Source organism: Carettochelys insculpta, chromosome 14, assembly GCF_033958435.1.
Source record: "Carettochelys insculpta isolate YL-2023 chromosome 14, ASM3395843v1, whole genome shotgun sequence".
Taxonomy (NCBI): domain Eukaryota; kingdom Metazoa; phylum Chordata; order Testudines; family Carettochelyidae; genus Carettochelys; species Carettochelys insculpta.
This window is the reverse complement of record NC_134150.1, coordinates 24,130,242-24,150,104: the sequence shown is the minus strand read 5'-3', so window position 1 is coordinate 24,150,104 and position 19,863 is coordinate 24,130,242. Positions and strand designations below refer to the sequence as shown.

The following is a 19,863-nucleotide window of genomic DNA, read 5'->3' as shown; positions in this document are numbered from 1 at the left end:
AACCTGAAGTGCACTCAAGTAAATTGAAGGAACTGCCTCATTTTGGGCAGCAAATGCAATCTGATTTGATACAGCCAGATGTTCTGGATTGCTGATGAATGAAGGATTTCATTGTGATAAGTGGGTCTATGCATAGTCTTACAGTTAAATGTGTCAATGCTTTTTGCTTAATCAAAGCCCCTGGAAATTCCTGCACATGTAGGGCCACCTTGCCAGCTTTAGCAGTGAAACTCCCCAAAGCCTAATTCCACTGGTAATTATGAGTTGTATGAGTTCTCTCTCCAAATTGCCTGTGAGGCTACGTCTGCACTAGCCCAAAAGCTTCGAAATGGCCATGCAAATGGCCATTTTGAAGATTACTAGTGAGGCGCTGAAATACATATTCAGCGCCTCATTAGCATGCCGCCGGCTGCGGCACCTCAAAATTGCCGCATTTTACTGCTTACTCCTTACTCGTATCTGCTGATTGGAATAAGAGGATTTCAAAGTTGGCAGGGTCCTTTCGAAAAGAAGCCCTGTCTGGATGAGCCGCGCAGCAATAAAACGCAGCAATTTTGAAGTGCCTTAGCCGGCAGCATGCTAATGAATATGTAGTTCAGCGCCTCATTAGTAATCTTCGAAATGGCCATTTTAATGCTGATAGGAATAAGGGGACTTCAAAGTTGGCAGGGTCCTTTTGAAAAGGAGCCCTGTCTGGACGAGCTGCATGGCAGTGAGCCGCGGCAATTTCAAAATGCCATGGCCGGCAGCATGCTAATGAGGTGCTGAATATGTATTTCAGCACCTCATTAGTAATCTCTGAAATGGCCATTTTCATGGCCATTACGAAGATTTGGGCTAGTGTAGACACGGCCTGAGGGTGCAGATCGCCTTCTACAGCTCACCATTGATTCAAAATTGGCATGGTGCTCTGCCCCATGCTCAGGCAGGGAGAGGGGAGGGCTTGAATTTTGCAAAAATATTCCCATATCTGTTGGCACATTTGACTGGGCTCAAGGACTTCCTACCTGCTCCCCACTCCATGGCATCATGTCTTCTTCAGGACCTGTATGTCCATAAAGTGCCTGCAGTGGTATAGGGAGCCTGGAACCAGGACCTGGTACAAGATCTGAGTCCTAAACCACAATCAGCAATAACCATGCTATGATCAGAAGTCAGGCTCTGTCATAAAGCAGACTGCTTGCAAGTTTACTGTCTGGTATATGATCTTAGCAAAGGTATGGCAAATGTTGCTAGAACATAGTTACTCCTAAGTAGTTACTTATGTAAATGCATTCCAGAAGACTGTGCAGGAGACATAATATAAACACAATCCTAAGGATTGGTGCAGAACAATTGTGAATAAAAGATTAGGAGGCCAACACAAAACAAGAAACAGGTACAAGGTATACAGTTAGTAACCAACAATGTCAGGACTGTAATACGTAACTTGTTTGTAGCACTGGAAACAAATTAGACAAGCCTTGTGCTTGTGTCTTCAAATGTTCCTTCATTCTGAACCTATAGGTTGAATGGAGAAGTTTCCAACCTATTCATATTGCAACACACAGCATCAATACAGAGTTGAGACCTCCACTGTGCTAGCTACTGCACCAGCTTCTCACCAGAAGAGAATATGTTACCAAGTAATCATATTTTACTCCTATTATTCAGACTGTCTGGCTGAAAACTCAATGTTTAAAAAAAATCAGTTTTTTTGTATTTACCAGAAACTAATACAAGTCACAAATACTGAAAAATCCATACTTTCCACCATGCATTTTCATGTACACATCTTGGTATGATTTTTTAAAAGGTGGGGTCATTTTAACTTAATAAAATGGAGCAACTTTCACAAAAATGAATTGTCTTGCCCATGCTTACATGATGTTTACACTGAGAGTATTTGTAAAATGTTTCTCTTTGACCATGCAGCTCCACTAGCTGCTCTGTTTTTTTGTTTTTTGTTTAAAATAAATAAATAAAACAAACAAAAAACCTGCCCAGTTTCCACGTTTGGTAGAATTAGTGGAGAAAAATGTTTTCTTGCTCAGAGCTGCATAGATTAATAGCTGAGTAGAGACCCACATGTTCCAACTCTTAGTTATGTGCTTAGTTCACTGTTTCTATGAACAGCTAGGATCAGCAGCCTTGATTATATATTAAATATTCAGGGATAAAAGAACTTTTAATCCTGCTAATCAAAAATATATAAATCCAGTTACTTAGTTGCTAAAGACATTTTAAACCAGAGAAAATGATCACAAGATTAAAAGAAATTAAATCCTAAATTAAAAAAAATCATAGTGTGAACATGATAAAGAATGTGCAGTTCAGCTAAGACTAATGCTGCATATCATCCAGTATTCTCCAGCAAACTTTAAGATAGTGGTCAGCACACATGCATGCACAGACCCTGTATGTGTGCCAAGAGTGGCATGTGAGCCAATTTTCATTGTCATGGGAGGCAGGACCCCAGCCGCACCCATCCTCCCCTACGTAGCCGGGAGCTTGCTCAATGCCATGCCACCTATGGGTTAACAAAAGCCATTTAATGCTACCAACCACCACCAAAACAGTAAAGCTCTGCAACTTTATTAATAAAGTTGTTATAAGTAGGACTACTAGTGACTTCAAAAATTATCACTGGCACTGGGAGCCTACATAGAGGTCAAGAGGTCAGATCTTGGCAGGGTTACTGACCCTGGCTTTAGGCAAATCTGATACTCAGCATTGTCGTCTTAGAAGCTGCTAATACATTTCTGCCGTCACTGTATTTTGATGTTGTAAATGATCATTTTTCTAGGTTTAAGCCTCTCTTGTGAGCACAAGTCAACCATAGTATAAGGACTAACTAAGAACAACCTTGTACCTCGTCTCCCCAGCCTTCTGTCCCGACAGAAGGCTAGAATCACTGCAGAATGTGGATGTAGATAAGCAGCATAGGAGACTTTACCCTATGGGTGCATCGACGCTAGGAACTAACTTTGAAGTTAGGCACTACTTCAAAGTAGCCTGCAGAGAGTCTACACACATTTCCCTTACTTTGAAATCCATACTCCGTTCCTGGGAATGGAACAGTGCCCTACTTCAAAGTTTAACTTCAAAATAGGGGGTGTGTAGACGCTCAACTTCGAAGTCCAGGACTTTGAAGTTGTACTTCAAAGTAAGTGACTTTGAAGTTATTTTTGTAGTGTAGACACAGCCATATCTTAGAAGTGTACTCCATCAGCTCTCCTTCTAGCACTGGGGAGAAGGGCTGCTGGAGGCCAGCCTAGTGAATGTCACTGTTAAATTCCAGCAGCAAGTACTATGTGCTCTGAGGTCCATGAAAAGAGTATATCCATGGAGATCCCTTTGCAAAGTCAATTTATTCATGCATTTATTCCGTTTCCAAAGCGTACCCCTTGACAGCTTATTGGGATCTAGAAATTATATTTACCAATTTTCAGAATCTTTGCAGAAAGATTCACCAGAGGATACCTCCATTATAATTTGCCTTTTGTGGCTTATATGCAGTCATAAAAAGCTTGTGTTCCATTTGAATGTAATTAATGCATACTAGGGCAGTCTGACTTTGAAAATGATTCACACACTATAAACTTATCTTCAGCATGTCTAACCCTTATGGATGATTTTTTTTTTCTTTTAAAATGCTTTTTCTCCCCCTTCCTTTTCCTGCAGCATAAGAGTGCCACTTACTCTGTGGGAATGCAAAAGACATACTCCTTAATCTGCTTAGCCATGGAAGAGGATAAAACCAACAAGACGAAGAAAACCACTCCAAAACTGCCCTTTCTAAGTTGGGGAGCCAAAAATAGGCAGAAGGCTGCAAGCACCCTGTGTCTTCCCTCTGCTGTAGCTGGAAGTTCTGAGACAAAGAAGAAACATGATTCTCATTTAACAGTACTGAACACTGAACGTTCATTGTATTGAGTCTTTAAAGAGAATAATCTATTTTATGTGAAATTTTCTAAATGTAGAAGAATCTTTGTGCAGATGCCAGAAATGTGAAAAATAAGAGGCTAGATGCTAATCTCTTACATCTAAGTAAATAGATACTAATTCCACTGACATTAAGTATAGTTACTTTGCATTTACACCAGTGTAACTGGTATTCAATCATTGCAAAACTAACCAAGTTATTTGTAGTGTTTAATCAAAATTAGAAATAGTGTGGGAGGTATTAGAATCATTTGTTTAAAACCAAACAACTTTTAACTGAAACTCTACTCCTTTGGAATTGCAGTTGGAGATGCTTTTCACTTCTCTGCACGCTATAGATGACATTTATTACATGATACTTTCTATGGAATAGTACTGGATATAAAATGAAAGTTTTTTTTAAAAGGTTTAGTATTAAGAATCATTTTAAACTTCAGGCTAACTGAGGAACACATAAGAACAGACAAATTTATGGTAAGAACGGTTACTCACTGAGGTTGAAACTTACCCTATGCAAAGGAACAGTACAAAGCCTACTTATAATGTAGTTCACACTTGAGCCTCTTGAGTGTTTGCCTTCTATATAAGTGTGAATTTTGCTGCAGGAAAAGAAATGAAGTGACTTAACCATCAAAAGGGGATCATATTTGAACTACAAGGTTTGACCGCTAGATTTTTAAAAATATCAAGATTCACTTTTAATGTCTTATCTCAAATTAAAAGTTTGCCCCAATTTAAAAATTATTTAACTGAAAGTACACGCTTTGCATTTTCGCCTTGTTAAAATGAGTGATAATTGTGTAAAATTGCACTTCTGCAGCTAAAAGATAAGTACAGTTAAAAATTACACATTTAAAGTATTTAAGTTTTAAGAGGCTGTCAATGACCATTAAATTATTAATTAATGTATTTTAGTGCCAAATGAGACTGAGGTGCTTTGTGAATGTGTGAAAACGAGGGCTGTGTTTCAAAGAGTTTACAATGCAAATAGTTAAATTCTCCTCCCTATTCAACTAAAAAGCAAATTGGGAAATCTAAGGTGTAACAGTGGGTTAATTTCCTTATGAGAATTTGTTTATATATTTGATTGTCTTAAAGTTGCTAACACTGTAGTGTTAGATGAAGATGCTATCTACAGAGTAGATATATTTGTTTGATACTCAAAACGCTAATAGGAAAAAATGTGTATATGCACACCTGGAGACACCCTGGGTATAATATTTAACTCGTTTGGTTTTGTGTTCTATGATAGATGTAAATATGTTAAATTTAAAAGCGTATTTAAGAATAAAAATCACTCTAACATTGAGTAGTGGCTTTTTGTTCTGCTACCAACTGGATGAAACAGTGTAACTTACAAAAATTTCACTGACTTTGTTTTGAAGCTATGTGCTAACAGACTCCTCTTCATATAGTCTACGGTATATGAGAGAATTTGTGTCTGTCTCACAGTCCATTTGTTCAACAACTCCTGAACGGTAAGAGCTGGGACCATCAAATTTGGTATGCAGCTTCCTCTTAACCATAATGGAAAGCAGAGTTGAGGTGTGGTTGTGCCAGGACAACGAGATGTGCAAGGAATGAGATTTTCTAATGAAATGGAACAGGAGGGGGTGTCCTGGGGGCGAGGACAGTTATACTGCAGAACTTCCCAGAGGCAGGCAGCAACAACCCTTGCCCCTACTTTCAAAAGAGCCACAGAAATTGCCATCCCCTTCCCTGAAGGACCCTAACAATGCCAGGTAGATCTTCCATTTCTTCATGAAGAATAAAGCTGAGTTAGCAGGCAACTTTCTAAAGTTAGACTTCTGCTGTGTAATATTGCAACTAACAGTGTTACTGAGCAAATGTTTCACAGAAAGGTTAGTGTGTACAAATTAGGGAAAAAAAAAGCCAAGGGAATCCATGGATCAAAGTGCATTAAAAACTATGAAAGAAACTTGACAAGTCCTGCATAAAGGAGTGAGAGTAGTTCAACCATAGTCCATAAATGTCCTTGTTACCATCTGCAGAACAAAAGGAGTCTGAGGCGGCATTAAACTACGAGATAAGTGACTGTCTTGACTTTAAATACTATTAGCTTGATCTTGGGAGCACTAATGCTGAGCTTACAATATAGCTATTTGAAAGGTACAGCATCAACCTTGAATTCAAAAGTTCAATTTAAGGCCAGTATGGAAGTGCCATCTCTTAAAATCAAATTTATTAGCCTCTAGCAGTGTCCTGTATGTAAGCCACGATGCCCCTCAACGCTCTACTCTGGCTGCCACTCTCCAGGTATGCTGGAATTAGGTAACAGGAAGACTGAATTTCACAGGGGGAGCAACAAGCCTGTGGCTGTGAGGTCATGTTTGTATGAGAGCCTGAGAAATGTCTTTCTTTCAAACTAGCACTGTGAGTGTATCTACCCATTATAAATATTCCCTGCAGGGAGTTCGTGGTTCTGTCGCTACACTTGTTTGTTTCTGTACTGCTTAGCACCAGCTACTGCTCCCACCACAAAATGTGGCAACAAGACTGGTCTGGGGGGGCATTGTGCTTGCATAACATGCTAAGAAACTTCTCAGCAGTTTACCTTTGTGTGAGAATCCCCTCCCTCCCCCACAGGTGCTACACAGTGAGGGCCCTTCCCATGCTCAGCCACATAATGTGGGTAGCACCTCTACCCTATAAAAGGACATGCCTGTTCTTTGGGGCTGACCATGCTGCCAGGCAGCACCATGTCCTAGCCTGCATGTGTTTAGAGCTCCAAGGGCAAGAGAATTTTGAGGGCTTGCAGCCACCAGGGGGAAGTCTCCCCTGGTGACTAAGATAGTCAGGGGCTTCCAGCCACTGTGCAGGTGGGGGGGGGGAAGTTTCCCCTGGCAGCTAAGATAGTCACGTGGGGGATCACTTCAACTGTCCCCCCATGCCCCTAGCAAGGGACCAGAGCTGCTTGCAGTGGCTGGGTGGGAGGGAGGGAAGAGTCTCCCCAGCAGCTAAGATAATCAGGGGCTTGCTGTCAGTGTGGGTGGAAGTCTCCCCGACCAGCTAAGAAAGTCAGGGGCACTACTTCAGCTACTTAACATTCCAAATAGCTCTGCAGCTGCAGACCACAGCACCCTGCTAAAAGTATTTTTGGGAACTTGCTGACACCTGCTGGTTTGATATTTCTGTTATAGTCTTTTTGTTAACATTTCCTATCTGTCTTCATGCTTTGTCCCCCTCAGAAAGAGGGATCGGATGCAATCACAGGAGTAGGGACACCCATTAGATGGTCAGTTGAAAACAGGACAGCCTGTGCACAGAAGCCCTATAGCGCACTGGAATGCTAAAAAGACTATCCCTTCAGGAAAGTTTTTGAAAGAGTTGCTATCGTCTTTTTCTTCAAGCTTTTCAGGGTCCCTGTATTATTTTCAGGGATCACATACGATCATGGGATGGGGGGCACCATGGCGAATTTAGCTACAGAAGAAAAATTTCTGTAAACATTTTGGCTCTCTGGACACCCTACTTTTCCTTCCCTGCAACAGGAAAAATGGATGTTTGCTTACCAAAGGAGGAGAATGAGGAAAACGCAATACAGGAAGATGAGCTCAAAGACCCCAAGCACACCCAGAATGCTATGGGGATGGAGGAACTGTGGGGTAGGTTCCCACAATGCACAACTGTAACAGTCAATGTTTGCCAATTGAATGTGGCAACAATAAGTAGACTTTGTGAGGAGCACCTGGGGAGGTGAGGATGATCAAATGCAAACTTATAAATTCCAGAATTACAAAATCAATATTAATAAATTCAAAATCTTCTCAGTGTAGATAGTCAGTCTCTGGTAAATGTGGTACTCTGAATGCAGTGTGCCCTGCAATACAGTGGGTCTTTTGTCCTCTTTGGTCGAGTGGAAAACATGAAACAATAAATAAATGGCATCTGGGGTAGGGGGGAGAAACCAGATACTTCCCCTGACCTCATCCCTTGTTGGGCATTTGGAGCCATCTGTGTCATTCCTCATGGCTAATGTTGCCTCCTTTTGTGGCAGAAAGAGTGTCCTTCAGAGCAGGCTGCAGGCATCTCCCTAACTTAGATCCTTGGTGTCACTCGCTTACTGTTTCAGCACCTGGAAGAAACAAAGCCATTCAAGGAAAGTCGCACATGGTGCCCCAGCCATGTCCCTCCTAATTGGGCAACTTCTTGGGTCTTTCATAATAGAGTCCACACTCCTGTCAGGGAAGGCAGCAGGTGCTTTCCTTGACCCTGTCCCACATGGGTCCTTGGCATCCCTCATTAATGGTCTCCTGTGGGAGCAGCACAGCTGCAGGGTGGGGAGTGGGCAAGGCCCTCAGCTGCATCCCTCCTACGTAGGCGACCTTGGGAGTGTCTTTAAAGTCCACAGGTTGTCAGGGAGGGTGGTGGGAGCCTTCCCTGAACATGCCTTTCATTGCTAGTCTCCATCACTTGTCAAAATCTCCCATCAGTAGCCTGGTCTGGTATATGGTGATCTGTTTTGGGTAGAGAGTCTGCAGCCCTAAGGGAATTTGGTGACTCCTCTGTTGCATCTCTTGGGACAGTCTCAGTTATTCCATCTGGTACTGGCTGTGGCTCGTGACAGGCTTAGTATAGGTGTCACAGGACCATCTGATGGCATCTGAGACCATTAGCTGTCTCATGAGGTGGGTGTAGTGCTGACTGATGCCACAGGCCTCCAGTACCACCTCATTGTGGGGTTCCCACATGTTCAGGTCCTCCACCAGCAGGGCACAGATCTGCATGTTGTAGTACTGGGCCCTCAGGGTGTCTGCTGGGGGCTGTATTTAGCCATTTTCCTTTCTTAGGCCTTTCTGATTACATCCCTAGATGTGCTAAATCATACACCAGCACATTGACCTTTGGAGAGTTAGCCTTCAGATAAGTACAGGTGTGCCTTTTGACAATATTTCTGGCAACTAAAAGGAGATATTACCGTTCTCTTCAAATAGTTTATTTTTAAATGATCAAAACCTTTAGGATATATATTAGTCACCAATTCACAGTAAACTGCTTATGAAAAATAAAGCCTTTTGTGCAGCCCAGAAATTCCCCAATATGTTTAAAAGTTAGTTTGAAGTTAAGACCTTTAACAAGGATCCCAGAATGTCTATGGCTGTTACAAAATCCTGGAAATAGAGGTTTGTAACACTTTAGCATCTTAGCCCATTAGTTCATTTGCACAAATAGTCTTTGCTCTAATTGCCTATTTTCTTGATTTATTTACTATACGAAACAGTCAGCCATTTGAAACATTAAGTGCTTTTCACACAGTATCAACAGATAAGACTGCCAAGCAGTACACATCATAGTGTACAACAGAAAAGTAGACCGTAAGGCTGTAAAATCTAAGTGTGTGCATTGGATTAGAAAGGAGTGAGAAAGGACAAAATAAAATGTTATTACATGACATGGAGGCCTACAGAAGCAACAAGGGAGTGCAACAGCTTGCTCCTTCGTTCCAGGAATGGTTATCATCTAAATTCTTGACATTTAGTAATTTAAACATTTAGGGCTAGAATGAAAGATTACTAGTGGATGAGTGTAACGAGTCCATACCACTAATTGCTTTCCCTCTGCACTAGAAGATGCCTTAGGTGCTGTAAAGGGGTCCAATCCCTGCTCCTTCTGGGGTATTCTCCACCCATCTGCACAAAAGAGGGAACAGCAGTCCCGGAAAGGCTACTCTCCCTCTACATAGATCAGAAATATAAGTAGCGCACCTTAAACAAATGAAAGGACAGGGAACCTCCATTGATAATTTAAGTCCAAGCTGGCCATGAATGCAAAAGAACCCCTTCTGAGGTAACTATTTCTGAAGGTCAAACACAGGGAGAGGAATTTGGACAGTGAACTTGTACACAGTAGCCCCTTGGGATACGCAAGGGTTGCATTCCTGGGGTTGGTTAGGGCTGCAGGGGGGGCAGGAGGTTGGAGTTGAGTTAGGGAGCGCAGGGGCTGGAGCTGGGCATGTGGGGATTGGGGCAGGCTCTGCGGGGGTGGTGGGCTAGGAGGTGGAGACCAAGCCCCATGTGGGGTTGTAGTGTGCTGGAAGCTGGGAGCCCCATCCAGAGCCTGGAGCTGACCTGGGGCCACAAAGGAGGGGACTAATCCTCGGGGGGCAAAGGGGTGTTAGCCCCCCTAGCTGCGTGCAGCAGCAGGCAGCTAGTGGGGCTAAAACCCTTATCCCTACCTTTCCATAGCAGGGCCACTGTCAGCTTGACAGCGGCACCACTCTGGGTAAGGGGTTTTAGCCCACCTGGCTGCCTATAGCGACAGGCAGCTAGGCGAACTAAAAGCCTTCCCCCTACCTTCCCAGAGCAGCACAAGGGGCTCTTATAGCCTGTCTAGCTGCCTGCAGCTGTGGGAAGATAGGCAGACTGACAGCCATGCATCTTCAAGTTGTGTGAAACTCGCATTAGAGTGAGTTTCGGGCAACCTGAAGATGCGTAAAACAAGGGTTCACTGTCCGCTGTGGCAGCTGTTGGCGTGCCAATAAAGCATTATAGTTATAATCTAGAAAAAATAAGAGTATGAACAAAGTATCTTAGTTAGACATCTTAAACTAACAGACATACGATAATAGCCAGCTGGTTATTAGAAGAGGTCTTTATTCAAATAAGCATAAAAATTTAAAGCAATAAGAAGCAATGCAGTGCGCAACTCAATGCAGCTTCCAAAGTAATAAGCCATGGGCTCAGTATTGCACCTCTTACTCATGCTAGACCAATTACAACAAAACAAAATGGCACAACCAAAGGCCTGTAAGCTTGAATACTGAATGAGATTGAAAGGAAAAAAAGAAAAAAAGATAAAAAACCCTCAAGAGCTCAGATACAAGGGAACAGAACACAACTCAAGCGTTCATGCACAATGAGAAACTTAAACAATTCCCTGATAACCACCCTGCAACTGAGCTCAGAATACTAAATTAAACATTTGGGTGAAGATCGTAACTTATAATTGCAGATATAGAGACATATATCTGCAGAAGATTTGGCACTACTAGCAGAATTTGGGGCTGGGGGAGAAGACAGAATAAGTTGTGTGTACGGAGATGTAACATAGATGAGGGCTGAAATCTTCAGATCTCTGCTCATCTTTTTTTAGTCAGTGATTGGGAGTGATAGTGATAGACTCAGCATTTACACTAGGTGGAGACAGAATCCATCCTTGAACTGGTCTATAAAAATAAGTCAATTCCACCCAGCATCAGTTTACTCTCTATTTCCAAAGGGGAAAGCCCTCATGTTTGAGATATTAACAAGCCGAAGTCACTTTGTCTGTGTAAGGAAAGCATGAATTTTTTGTGCTAACATTTGTCCTACTATTAGCTCGAGGTCCTGGACAGATGCATTGCAAAGCTGGTGGATGCTTCCAAATTTCTGTAGTAGAAGTAGAGCTTTTGTTTTCCCAACTCCTGGAATTTGCTGGACTGTCCGAAGTAATGTTGGCTCCAGTAGCTGGGAACATTTTTTATGAAGAAAGGGATTACTAGACTGATCCTTACTTTGCTCATGGACCTGAAACAAAAGGAAAATAGAAGCTGAGCTCACTTTAGTGGAGCTATGGTTTGTTCTTAGATAATTTCATTTAGATGAAAAGGAAATTCTCTAATCATTTCCACCTTTTTTTACATTTAACATGCAGTTTGCCAGAGTAAAATGTAATATAACTAAATTCTAGCAGTTAGCTGAGAGAGACAGCCACAAAAATATAAAGGGAAGGAAAAGTGGAGTTATATAGTTTGCTGGACTAAGATGAGGTAGAGGGGTACCTTTTCTTCTGTTCTTATTCTATCATTCCCACAAGACCAGAGGCGTAAGAATGGGTGAGCATAAAAAAGGTGAATAGTCTCCTAGGTGTTACAGTACAGTGAACCCCCAAAGTGAGCAAGTTTGAGTTGTGCTTAACTTGTGTTAACCTGAGTTAAGAGCAATATGAAGCCATTCTGTGGCTGTCTGCCTACTCGGCTCCCCCAGCTAGGGGGAAGCTACGCCATTCTTACGCCTCTGGTCTTGTGGGAATGATAGAACAAGAATAGAAGAAAAGGTGCTCACACTGATTCTGAAGACACCACCACAGCCCTGGATTGAAAATACAAACTTTTTACTGCTCTCCCCTCACGCTCCATTGGTCAGTTTGAAAAAAACCTTGTAAGTCAAAAATTAGGCATGTAATTGATGTTACAAGGTCTGCGGTATTGAGAGCAGATAATATATTTGTTGGATTACATATTGAAAAGTTTTATGAAATTTTGTATTGTTCTATAATTCAAGTTTAGTACATATTTCTGTTGATGGTGGTGCACAAGAAAAAATAGAATCCCTAACTCTCTCCAACACATTGACTGTAAAATACTAGCAGGAGCCAAAAATCAGTGTAAATGAATATTTCTGACACAAAAGAAAGCAAAAGCAAATGTGACCCTGAAAAACACACTGGGGGAAGTCAGTTTCCATATCAAAACCAAATTTTAATTACCAGGTCAGTATAATATTTTCTCCGTGAGGTTTTCATTCTTGGGCTGTGCTTCCAAGCAACTCTTGAAGCAGAGCTTTGTTTTCCCTGACTTTTGTTTTGCCCCACCTTTATTACCAGCACTTCAAATGTTTGAGCTGATTCCCTCACCATGATCACTTATTTTGTTAAGGCAAACATGCATTTCCCATTAATTTAGATTAAGGCCTACCAAGTCTTATGGAAAAATCTATTTGTTTCATAACATGAATTAACACTCTGATCACACCACCTGCTGCTTTCGACTACATCAGACAACAAATAAGTGAGAAATTCAGCAGGTGGAAGTATAGCAGTGAGGGTGGCAGTTTAAAGACCACAAATATAAGACAATACTCCTAGCCTGAGAAGACTTGAATCTCTAAACTTGCACATGCTAGATAAAGAACTTCACTGAAGAAAACTAGCTGACATTTTCCAAAGACACCTCAATACATGCCAACATGCTGAATCAAAGTTCAGTTTCCGCCAAGTTCTGTCTTCTGCTTCTCAAACTGGCAAGAGCTAGGAGCAATAAGAATGAAGTGATGTTACTTCTGAGTGATCTCTCTATTCTGCAGTCAATGCCCAAAGCAGAGTTGAAAATCTAAGAGTGAATCATGAGTACAACTCAGAATACAAGTTGCGGAGACATGAAAAAGTAGCACAGTTTTAAACTTGAATCAGTGTTTACCAACTGGCAGAAATCCTGGTACTCACTAGCTGGATAATAAGTTGAGCTGCTTCGTCCTGACTGGCCACCGGAAGCAATGTCATTCCAAGTTCTAGCACAATGAACTTCTGCACTGCTGGAAAGTACTGATCACTTATTTGGGTTTTTTCAACTATCACAATCCCATGAAGACTGCTGGCCTTTGATAAAGACAAACAACAGTGATGATGAGTTGAAACAAGTGTTACATATGGTGATACTTCTCCAAATGGTTAAGCAAGAAGGCCTTCTTATCAACAAGTCAGTACTGAAGAAGGTGGAGAGAGAAATGTATATCAACATCCTCCTACACCTAAAAAGGAGTCAACGTAGGTCTAACAGTGACCCACAGTATTTGCCAGAATATTTTATTTGAAATTCTAGACAAGTGGTTAAACAGATTTGGTAATGTTTAAGTCAGTTTTCAGATGGAAAACTTTCTTAATGAATTATAATCTAATCAAATAGAAAATATTCATAAATACTCGTAATAATCTGATTATTAAAATGTTTTCTGTTTTTGAAGCTTGGGAAATAAAAACTCAACTGATCGGTAATGCAGATACTTCTAAAAAGGGGTAAGGCCCCAGGTCAGATTTACCTCCTCCCATTTTTTAAAAAACTTCATATGGAACTTACATTTCTAAACCGAACAAGACGTCTTTTGAAACCATTTCCTGCCACCAAATCTGCTTCAGAAATATATAAAATGCAAGATCTGTTTGAAAGATGAAAATCCACAAGTTCTAAGCCATCTTCAAGAATTAGCTTAATTTTCCCTTAAAATAAAGATTGGAAAAAGAAAATTGTAAAAATAGAACAGTTTTATATTGCCTTGACAGATATTTTTCATTAAATATAGGAAATTAGTGCCCCAATCCTGCAAACATGTATGCAGCTGATTAAACATTTATGCAGAAAACATACTGTACTTTACGAAAGCTTTCATTCTCTTCTGACTACGTATTTTGTAAATTGGTGTCAAACCTTCCCTTAAAAATGGAGACCCCCAATCCTGAAAAAATACGTACTATTTGCCTTACTGTAGCCTCTGTACTTACTGTAGCCTAGTCATGAACCAAAATTCTACATGACAGGCACTGTACAAACACAAACCAAAGAAGACAGTCTCTTTCCCAAACAGAATACAAGCCAATATAAGAGATGTGTTGGAAACAGACAAGAGAGTACAAGGGAACAACGCTGACAAGCATGATAGGTTATGATACGCTAAGACACAACCTAACTGCTACCAAGATTTTTTGCAGGCATCACAGCAAAGCAAGTTCCAAGGAGAGATTTTAAGGACCACAATTAAATGGTTTTGCAGATAATAACCAGAGCATGAGCAGCAGCAAGAAACTACAAAACTGACTGTTTGAAATTTTAACAAGTGGGCAATGGAGTCTGGCATCAAGGGCTGACTGGAGGGTAGGAATGACATACAAAGAATGAGCTATGACAGGTAGAAAAGAGCAACGACAGACAAAATGACAGGCTAGGAAAATGATCTTTGCTTCAAGATTCTGAATACATATCAGAGGGCAAGACTGCATTTCTTAAGGCCAGAGAGCAGGATGCAGAAACATTACCAAATGCAATAATCAAGACACCAGATGCTGAGTTTTAGTTATGTGCATGACCAGGAAAAGGCAAAATTTGAGAGATGTAATGCAGATTTAGACAATCTGAATTTGAAGACCTAGAGACAGGGCCCTCCCTCTGTAGCACACAGTCACTGGATGTTGTAGCTTGCATACATACATATATTATTTTAGATAGTATGTTTATGCATATGTATCTTCGAGTTCAGCAGCTGCATGCTGACAATGATGGAGCTACAAGAGAAGGCGAGGGAGGATATGTAAAGTGAACATGACAAACCTCAGTCTGCATGTATTAAGAAACCACCGAGACAAGCTGTGCCCTCCATACAAAGAGGCTGACTATACTAAAGAATACTTCATTTCAGAATGATTAGGTGAAAAACAAAGGACAGAGGGCGAGAAAGTCCCAATGTGGGATTCTTAATCTCTCAAGTAAAGCACTAAGTGTATTAATGAAATGTCCACTGAACAGGCTTTGAAATATGCTGAGTTTAAAAAGGCTGTATTTCAAGGATTTCAAATTACTCCTGAAGTGTAGAGTAAAATTCAGATCTCAGAAAGAATGACAAGATGAGTCAGAGGAAGTGAGAATTAAGTTGTACGATTTGACAAGAAAAAATGGGTCAAGAGGAAAGGGGGCAGAGAATTGTTACAAAATATTTGATCTCTTAGCCCAGGAACAGGTCCTGAACACAGGGGCTGAAGAGACAGCTAAGCTATTTGCGATAAGCCCCTAGATTCAGTCCAAAAAGCTGCTGATCTACCTGATGTATGTATGCAAGCTAAAGGCATCCAGTGACTGCAAGCTATGGAGGGAGGGGCAGAATCCCAGTGTGAAAAAGGGATACTGTTTTACCTCTGCAAAGAAAGAATTGGTAGACCAGGCACTTACCTTCACTAAAAGGTCCCCTCCAAAAATCATACCCATAGACCCTCTGTGCAAGAGAACAGTCCAAGAAGGTATTTCATATGTGGTTCCACTGAACACATGAGAAACTCAAAGCTAAAATAAACCTAAGTTGGAGGAGTCCTGTCCAACAGATAATACAGCTGCCATAAGCAAAGAGGTGCTTCCATTGCCTCTGATTTATTTTGAAGTCTGACCTGTTGGAGGTGGTCCTGGAATGTGTTCACGTTGCCCAAGTAAATGGCAACAAATGCCTAGAACAGAGACACACTAGTGCCCATTTGTCTCTGGTCAGTGAAAGCATAGTCAGAGAGAGTACTGTAATCCACAGTAAAAAGGACTATTGTTCTGTGATCCCAAAAGGGAAAGGTGAAGACAGATAATTGCTTTGGGCAGAGTGGAAACACTTCCAATTCTAACTCAGCAGAATGAAACAATGTATTTTCAAGTATGGGACAGAGTGATTCAAAGTCATGTGGAGCAGAGAGAAGTAGCATGAAACTGGGGTTACGTGTGGAGGAAGTTATTGCACAAGTGATCCCTGTTATCATCTGCCAACACTTTGCAATTGAATGAAGGGCAGATCCCACTTTTTTTTTTAAAAAGAAAGCAAGCTCCTATGGAGGAGAAAACACACACACACACACACACACACACTCTCTCTCTCTCTCTCTCTCCCCCCCTCCCCCCCAAAGGTTTTAAGTGATTCTCAAGTGAAAAGGCTGAGAAAACTGTATCTTTGGCTGTTGTTATTTTCTGTTTGCTTATTCTGAGAAGGAAAACAGAGTAAAGATAAGTATGGAGCAGAAAAGCCAGAGAATGAACCTGAAATGATAAATTTGCCTTTATATCTTAAAGTCATCTTTTGTTTCTAAAGTCTTTCTGTGTATTAAGTTATCCTTTACCTAGCAGACAAGGACAACCAGCACCCTGGACCTTGTAGGGACCCTAACTAAGAACGGACAATATTATGAAGAAAGGAAGATGGGTGAAGAAGCTACCTTGAAGATACACTATCACTAGTCTTAGCCATTAGAAAGTATATTTTTTCTTCTATTTGTGCAACCATTTCTATCGTTATTGCTTCTACCTGGTATCACTCAACTTACTTGCTTCATTTAATTAATCAAATCAGTGCAGTATTTGAAGGGACAGGTATGTTCACCCATTAGATTAATAAAGTGCTGTATACTGAGACTCTTTAAAAGAGCAGAGAACTTAGTCTCTTCTGCAAATGTGTAGTGATAGGTTCTGTGCCTTGCAGACTGACATCTCTGAGGAACTCTGGGACTGCAATTCAGTGACTGTTACTTGGTAGGCATGGATTAAGACTAGTAGTGTCTCAATGAATTGGCTAGTAAGGAATACATGCCTGAATGACAAGTAGGGTTGTAGTGTCATCCACTGTGATCAATAAATGAGGTAGCAAGCAGATGTATGCCATGGAGGTTTGCCTTAGTTATGAGGAGTTGGAGTCAAATGACTAGACGTGAAATATGTCAGAGAGGCAGGCAGAGTTTTTAGTTTGGACAGAGAAGAAAAATATTAAGTAGAGGTGTCAGGACAAAGATGAACTGTCAACGCAAAGATGGTAATTGAGTTTATGTTCATGGGTAAGACTACTCAAGGATAAACCATTGACAAGGAGAAAAGAAGGGGACCAAGGACAGAAAATTGCATAGAAAGCCGGCAGGGGGATGAGGAGTATCCTCTGAAGGACATGCTAAAGAGCAATTATGAAAGTGGAATAACCAGGAGAAGACAGAACAACAGAAGCCAAAGGAGAACATATTTCAAAAACACAATTGACAGTATTAAGGGTGGCTGTGATAGATCAAGGATATGAAACATTAGTTCTGAGATTTGGTTAAGAAGTTTCATTAGGGAGTGTGTCAAAAGAGATTTGAGTTGAGTGCAAGAGGATAAAACAGGGTATAACTGGAAGTGGAGAAGAGAAACTCCAAAAGCAACTGTAAACAGCCTCACACAATAAGCTTAGTGATAAAACGGAGAATGGTTGGTAGATGGAGAGGCAAGCAGGGTCCATCATGTTCCTAAGATAGGAAAGACTGAATCATGTTTGTAATGTGAGGAGAAACCAGCCTCCTGCTCCCATGTGGCTCTATTACTCTTGTGTTAACTTCCATAATGTATAGCCAAAGAATGGGGACTGCTTAGTAAAGCATATTCTGAACAAAAACAAGCCTTTTGTTAAGACTCTTTACTAACTATGAAGCGATTCTAAAAGCACCTCCTAAAAATAACTTGACCCTGAACCCAGACACACTAATGTGGACGCTTATATACACAAGAATCATCCAAGGACTACAATGGGGTCTACTCTCATAGATCCATTGGCAGGACTTGGACCCACGTTTTCAAAGAATGGCTTTTAATTCAGGTTACTGGCAGGTTCTCACGTGTATTGTAGAGAGACTGAGTGTGATTGGACTGAAGCTATGATATGGAACACAATGCTATGATGGACAGACGAGAACTTTAAAGCCAGAACAATAACTGTTTTACTTTATTTTGAATTCTATATGGGAGCAAACAGATTGTTTGAGTAGCTGAAATCAGTATTAAAACCACTTTGCAAAATTATTCCATATGTAGACTAGCTCATACATGTTTGAGCTTTGTTTTCATGCTTACCTTGTAATCCTTGAACTATCTGTGACCCTCTCCATTTCTCATTTCCAATCACATGTCCATAAGGGACACTGACAGCTCCGGCTTTGACAGGCGTGGCTTGTTTTGCTGTCATTTAAACTCCTTTCACATGTTAATTTAGCAGCTAAAATGGGGAATATGGAAAATGTTATTTCATCCCAGACCACATAGCCTCAAAATCCACCCAACAGTATAGTCCTGCTGCAGTCACCTACAACAGGTTCGAGAACAACAAGAAGTCTTGTGGCACCTCACAGACTAACAGATATTTTGGAGCATAAGTTTTTGTGGGTCATAAGCTTTCCACTTTGGGTCTTTGCCCACGAAAGCTTATGCTCCAAAATATCTGTTAGTCTATAGGGTGCCACAAGACTTCTTGTTGTTCTTGAAGCTACAGACTAACACGGCTACCTCTCTGATATTACAACAGCTTCTGGCCATTCATACAATCATAGAATGCTAGGACTGGAAGGGACCTTGAGAGGTCATCGTGTCCAGCCCCCTGCCCTCATGACAGGACCAAGTACTGTCTAGACCATCCCTGACACTTACCTAACCTGCTCTTAAATATCTCCAGAGATGAAGATTCCACAGCCTCCCTAGGCAATTTATTCCAGTGTTTGACCACCCTGACAGTTAGGAACTTTTTCCTAATGTTCAACCTAAATCTCCGTTGCTGCAGTTTAAGCCCATTGCTTCTTGTTCTATCCTCAGAGGCCAAGAACAACAAGTTTTCTCCTTCCTCCTTATGACACCCTTTTAGATATCTGAAAACCGCTATCATGTACCACCCCCCTTAATCTTCTTTTTTCCAAACTAAAGAAGCCCAATTCTTTCAGCCTTTCTTCATCAGTCATGTTCTCTAGACCTTTGATCATTTTTGTTGCTCTGTTCTGGACCCCTTCCAATTTCTCCACATCTTTCTAGAAATGCGGCATCCAGAACTGGACACAATACTCCAACTGGGGCCTAACCAGCACTGAGTAGAGTGGAAGAATGACTTCTCATGCCTTGTTCACAACACACCTGTTAATGCATCCTAGAATCATGTTTGCTTTTTTTTTGCAACAGCACCACACTGTTGACTCATATTTAACTTGTGGTTCACTATAACCCCTAGATCCCTTTCTGCCATACTCCTTCCTAGACAGTTGCTTCCCATTCTGTAGGTGTGAAACTGATTGTTCCTTCTTAAGTGGAGCACTTTGCATTTGTCTTTATTAAACTTCACCCTGTTTACCCCAACCATTTTTCCAATTTGTCCAGACCATTTTGAATTTTGACCCTATCTTCCAAAGCAGTTGCAGCCCCTCCTAGCTTGGTATTATCTGCAAACTTAACAAGCGTTTGCTTATCTCCTTCAACATGAAACTATATTAGATAGTTAAAATAATAAAAACAGGAAAGAAAGGATATTTTTGTGGTTCAAAAACAGGCCTAGAAACCACAAAAGGTAGGTTTTATTCCCAGCTCTGCCATCAACTGGGAAAACAAACACATTTAAAGTTTAACCCTGGAATTTCATCTATGCACTGTCA

The 19,863-nt window shown here is 41.0% G+C and overlaps 2 protein-coding genes across 3 annotated transcripts in view; one reads left to right on the top strand and one right to left on the bottom strand.

Annotated features, from left to right (window-relative positions):
• RHPN2 (rhophilin Rho GTPase binding protein 2) overlaps window positions 1–5,227 on the top strand; it is a 53,073-nt gene extending 47,846 nt beyond the window's left edge. Inside the window, exons 15-16 of one of the 2 annotated variants that reach the window (XM_075008447.1) lie at window positions 1,507–1,625; window positions 3,664–3,782. In XM_075008447.1, the coding sequence (XP_074864548.1) occupies window positions 1,507–1,584 (78 nt within the window). In that variant the 3' untranslated portion in view covers window positions 1,585–1,625; window positions 3,664–3,782. Of the gene's footprint in view, window positions 1–1,506; window positions 1,626–3,663 lie in introns of both variants that reach the window. The other variant, XM_075008446.1, reaches the window with a different exon arrangement.
• Window positions 5,228–10,584: 5,357 nt separating this feature from the next.
• Window positions 10,585–18,445, bottom strand: FAAP24 (FA core complex associated protein 24). The gene is made up of 4 exons (XM_075009019.1): window positions 18,308–18,445; window positions 13,778–13,917; window positions 13,147–13,299; window positions 10,585–11,450 (listed from the first exon to the last, which is right to left on the bottom strand). The coding sequence occupies exons 1-4, from the start codon at window positions 18,417–18,419 to the stop codon at window positions 11,202–11,204; spliced, it is 654 nt and encodes a 217-aa protein (XP_074865120.1). The 5' UTR covers window positions 18,420–18,445; the 3' UTR covers window positions 10,585–11,201.
• Window positions 18,446–19,863: the final 1,418 nt, after the last annotated feature.

Excerpts from the sequence above, each read along its gene's own strand:
- FAAP24 (XM_075009019.1), bottom strand. The coding sequence starts at position 18,419 with ATGACAGCAAAACAAGCCACGCCTGTCAAAGCCGGAGCTGTCAGTGTC. Across the intron at positions 13,300-13,777 it reads GTCTTGTTCGGTTTAGAAAT|GCCAGCAGTCTTCATGGGAT; the intron begins GTAAGTTCCATA and ends TCTTTATCAAAG. Across the intron at positions 11,451-13,146 it reads CTCAACTTATTATCCAGCTA|GTCCATGAGCAAAGTAAGGA; the intron begins GTGAGTACCAGG and ends CTTTTGTTTCAG.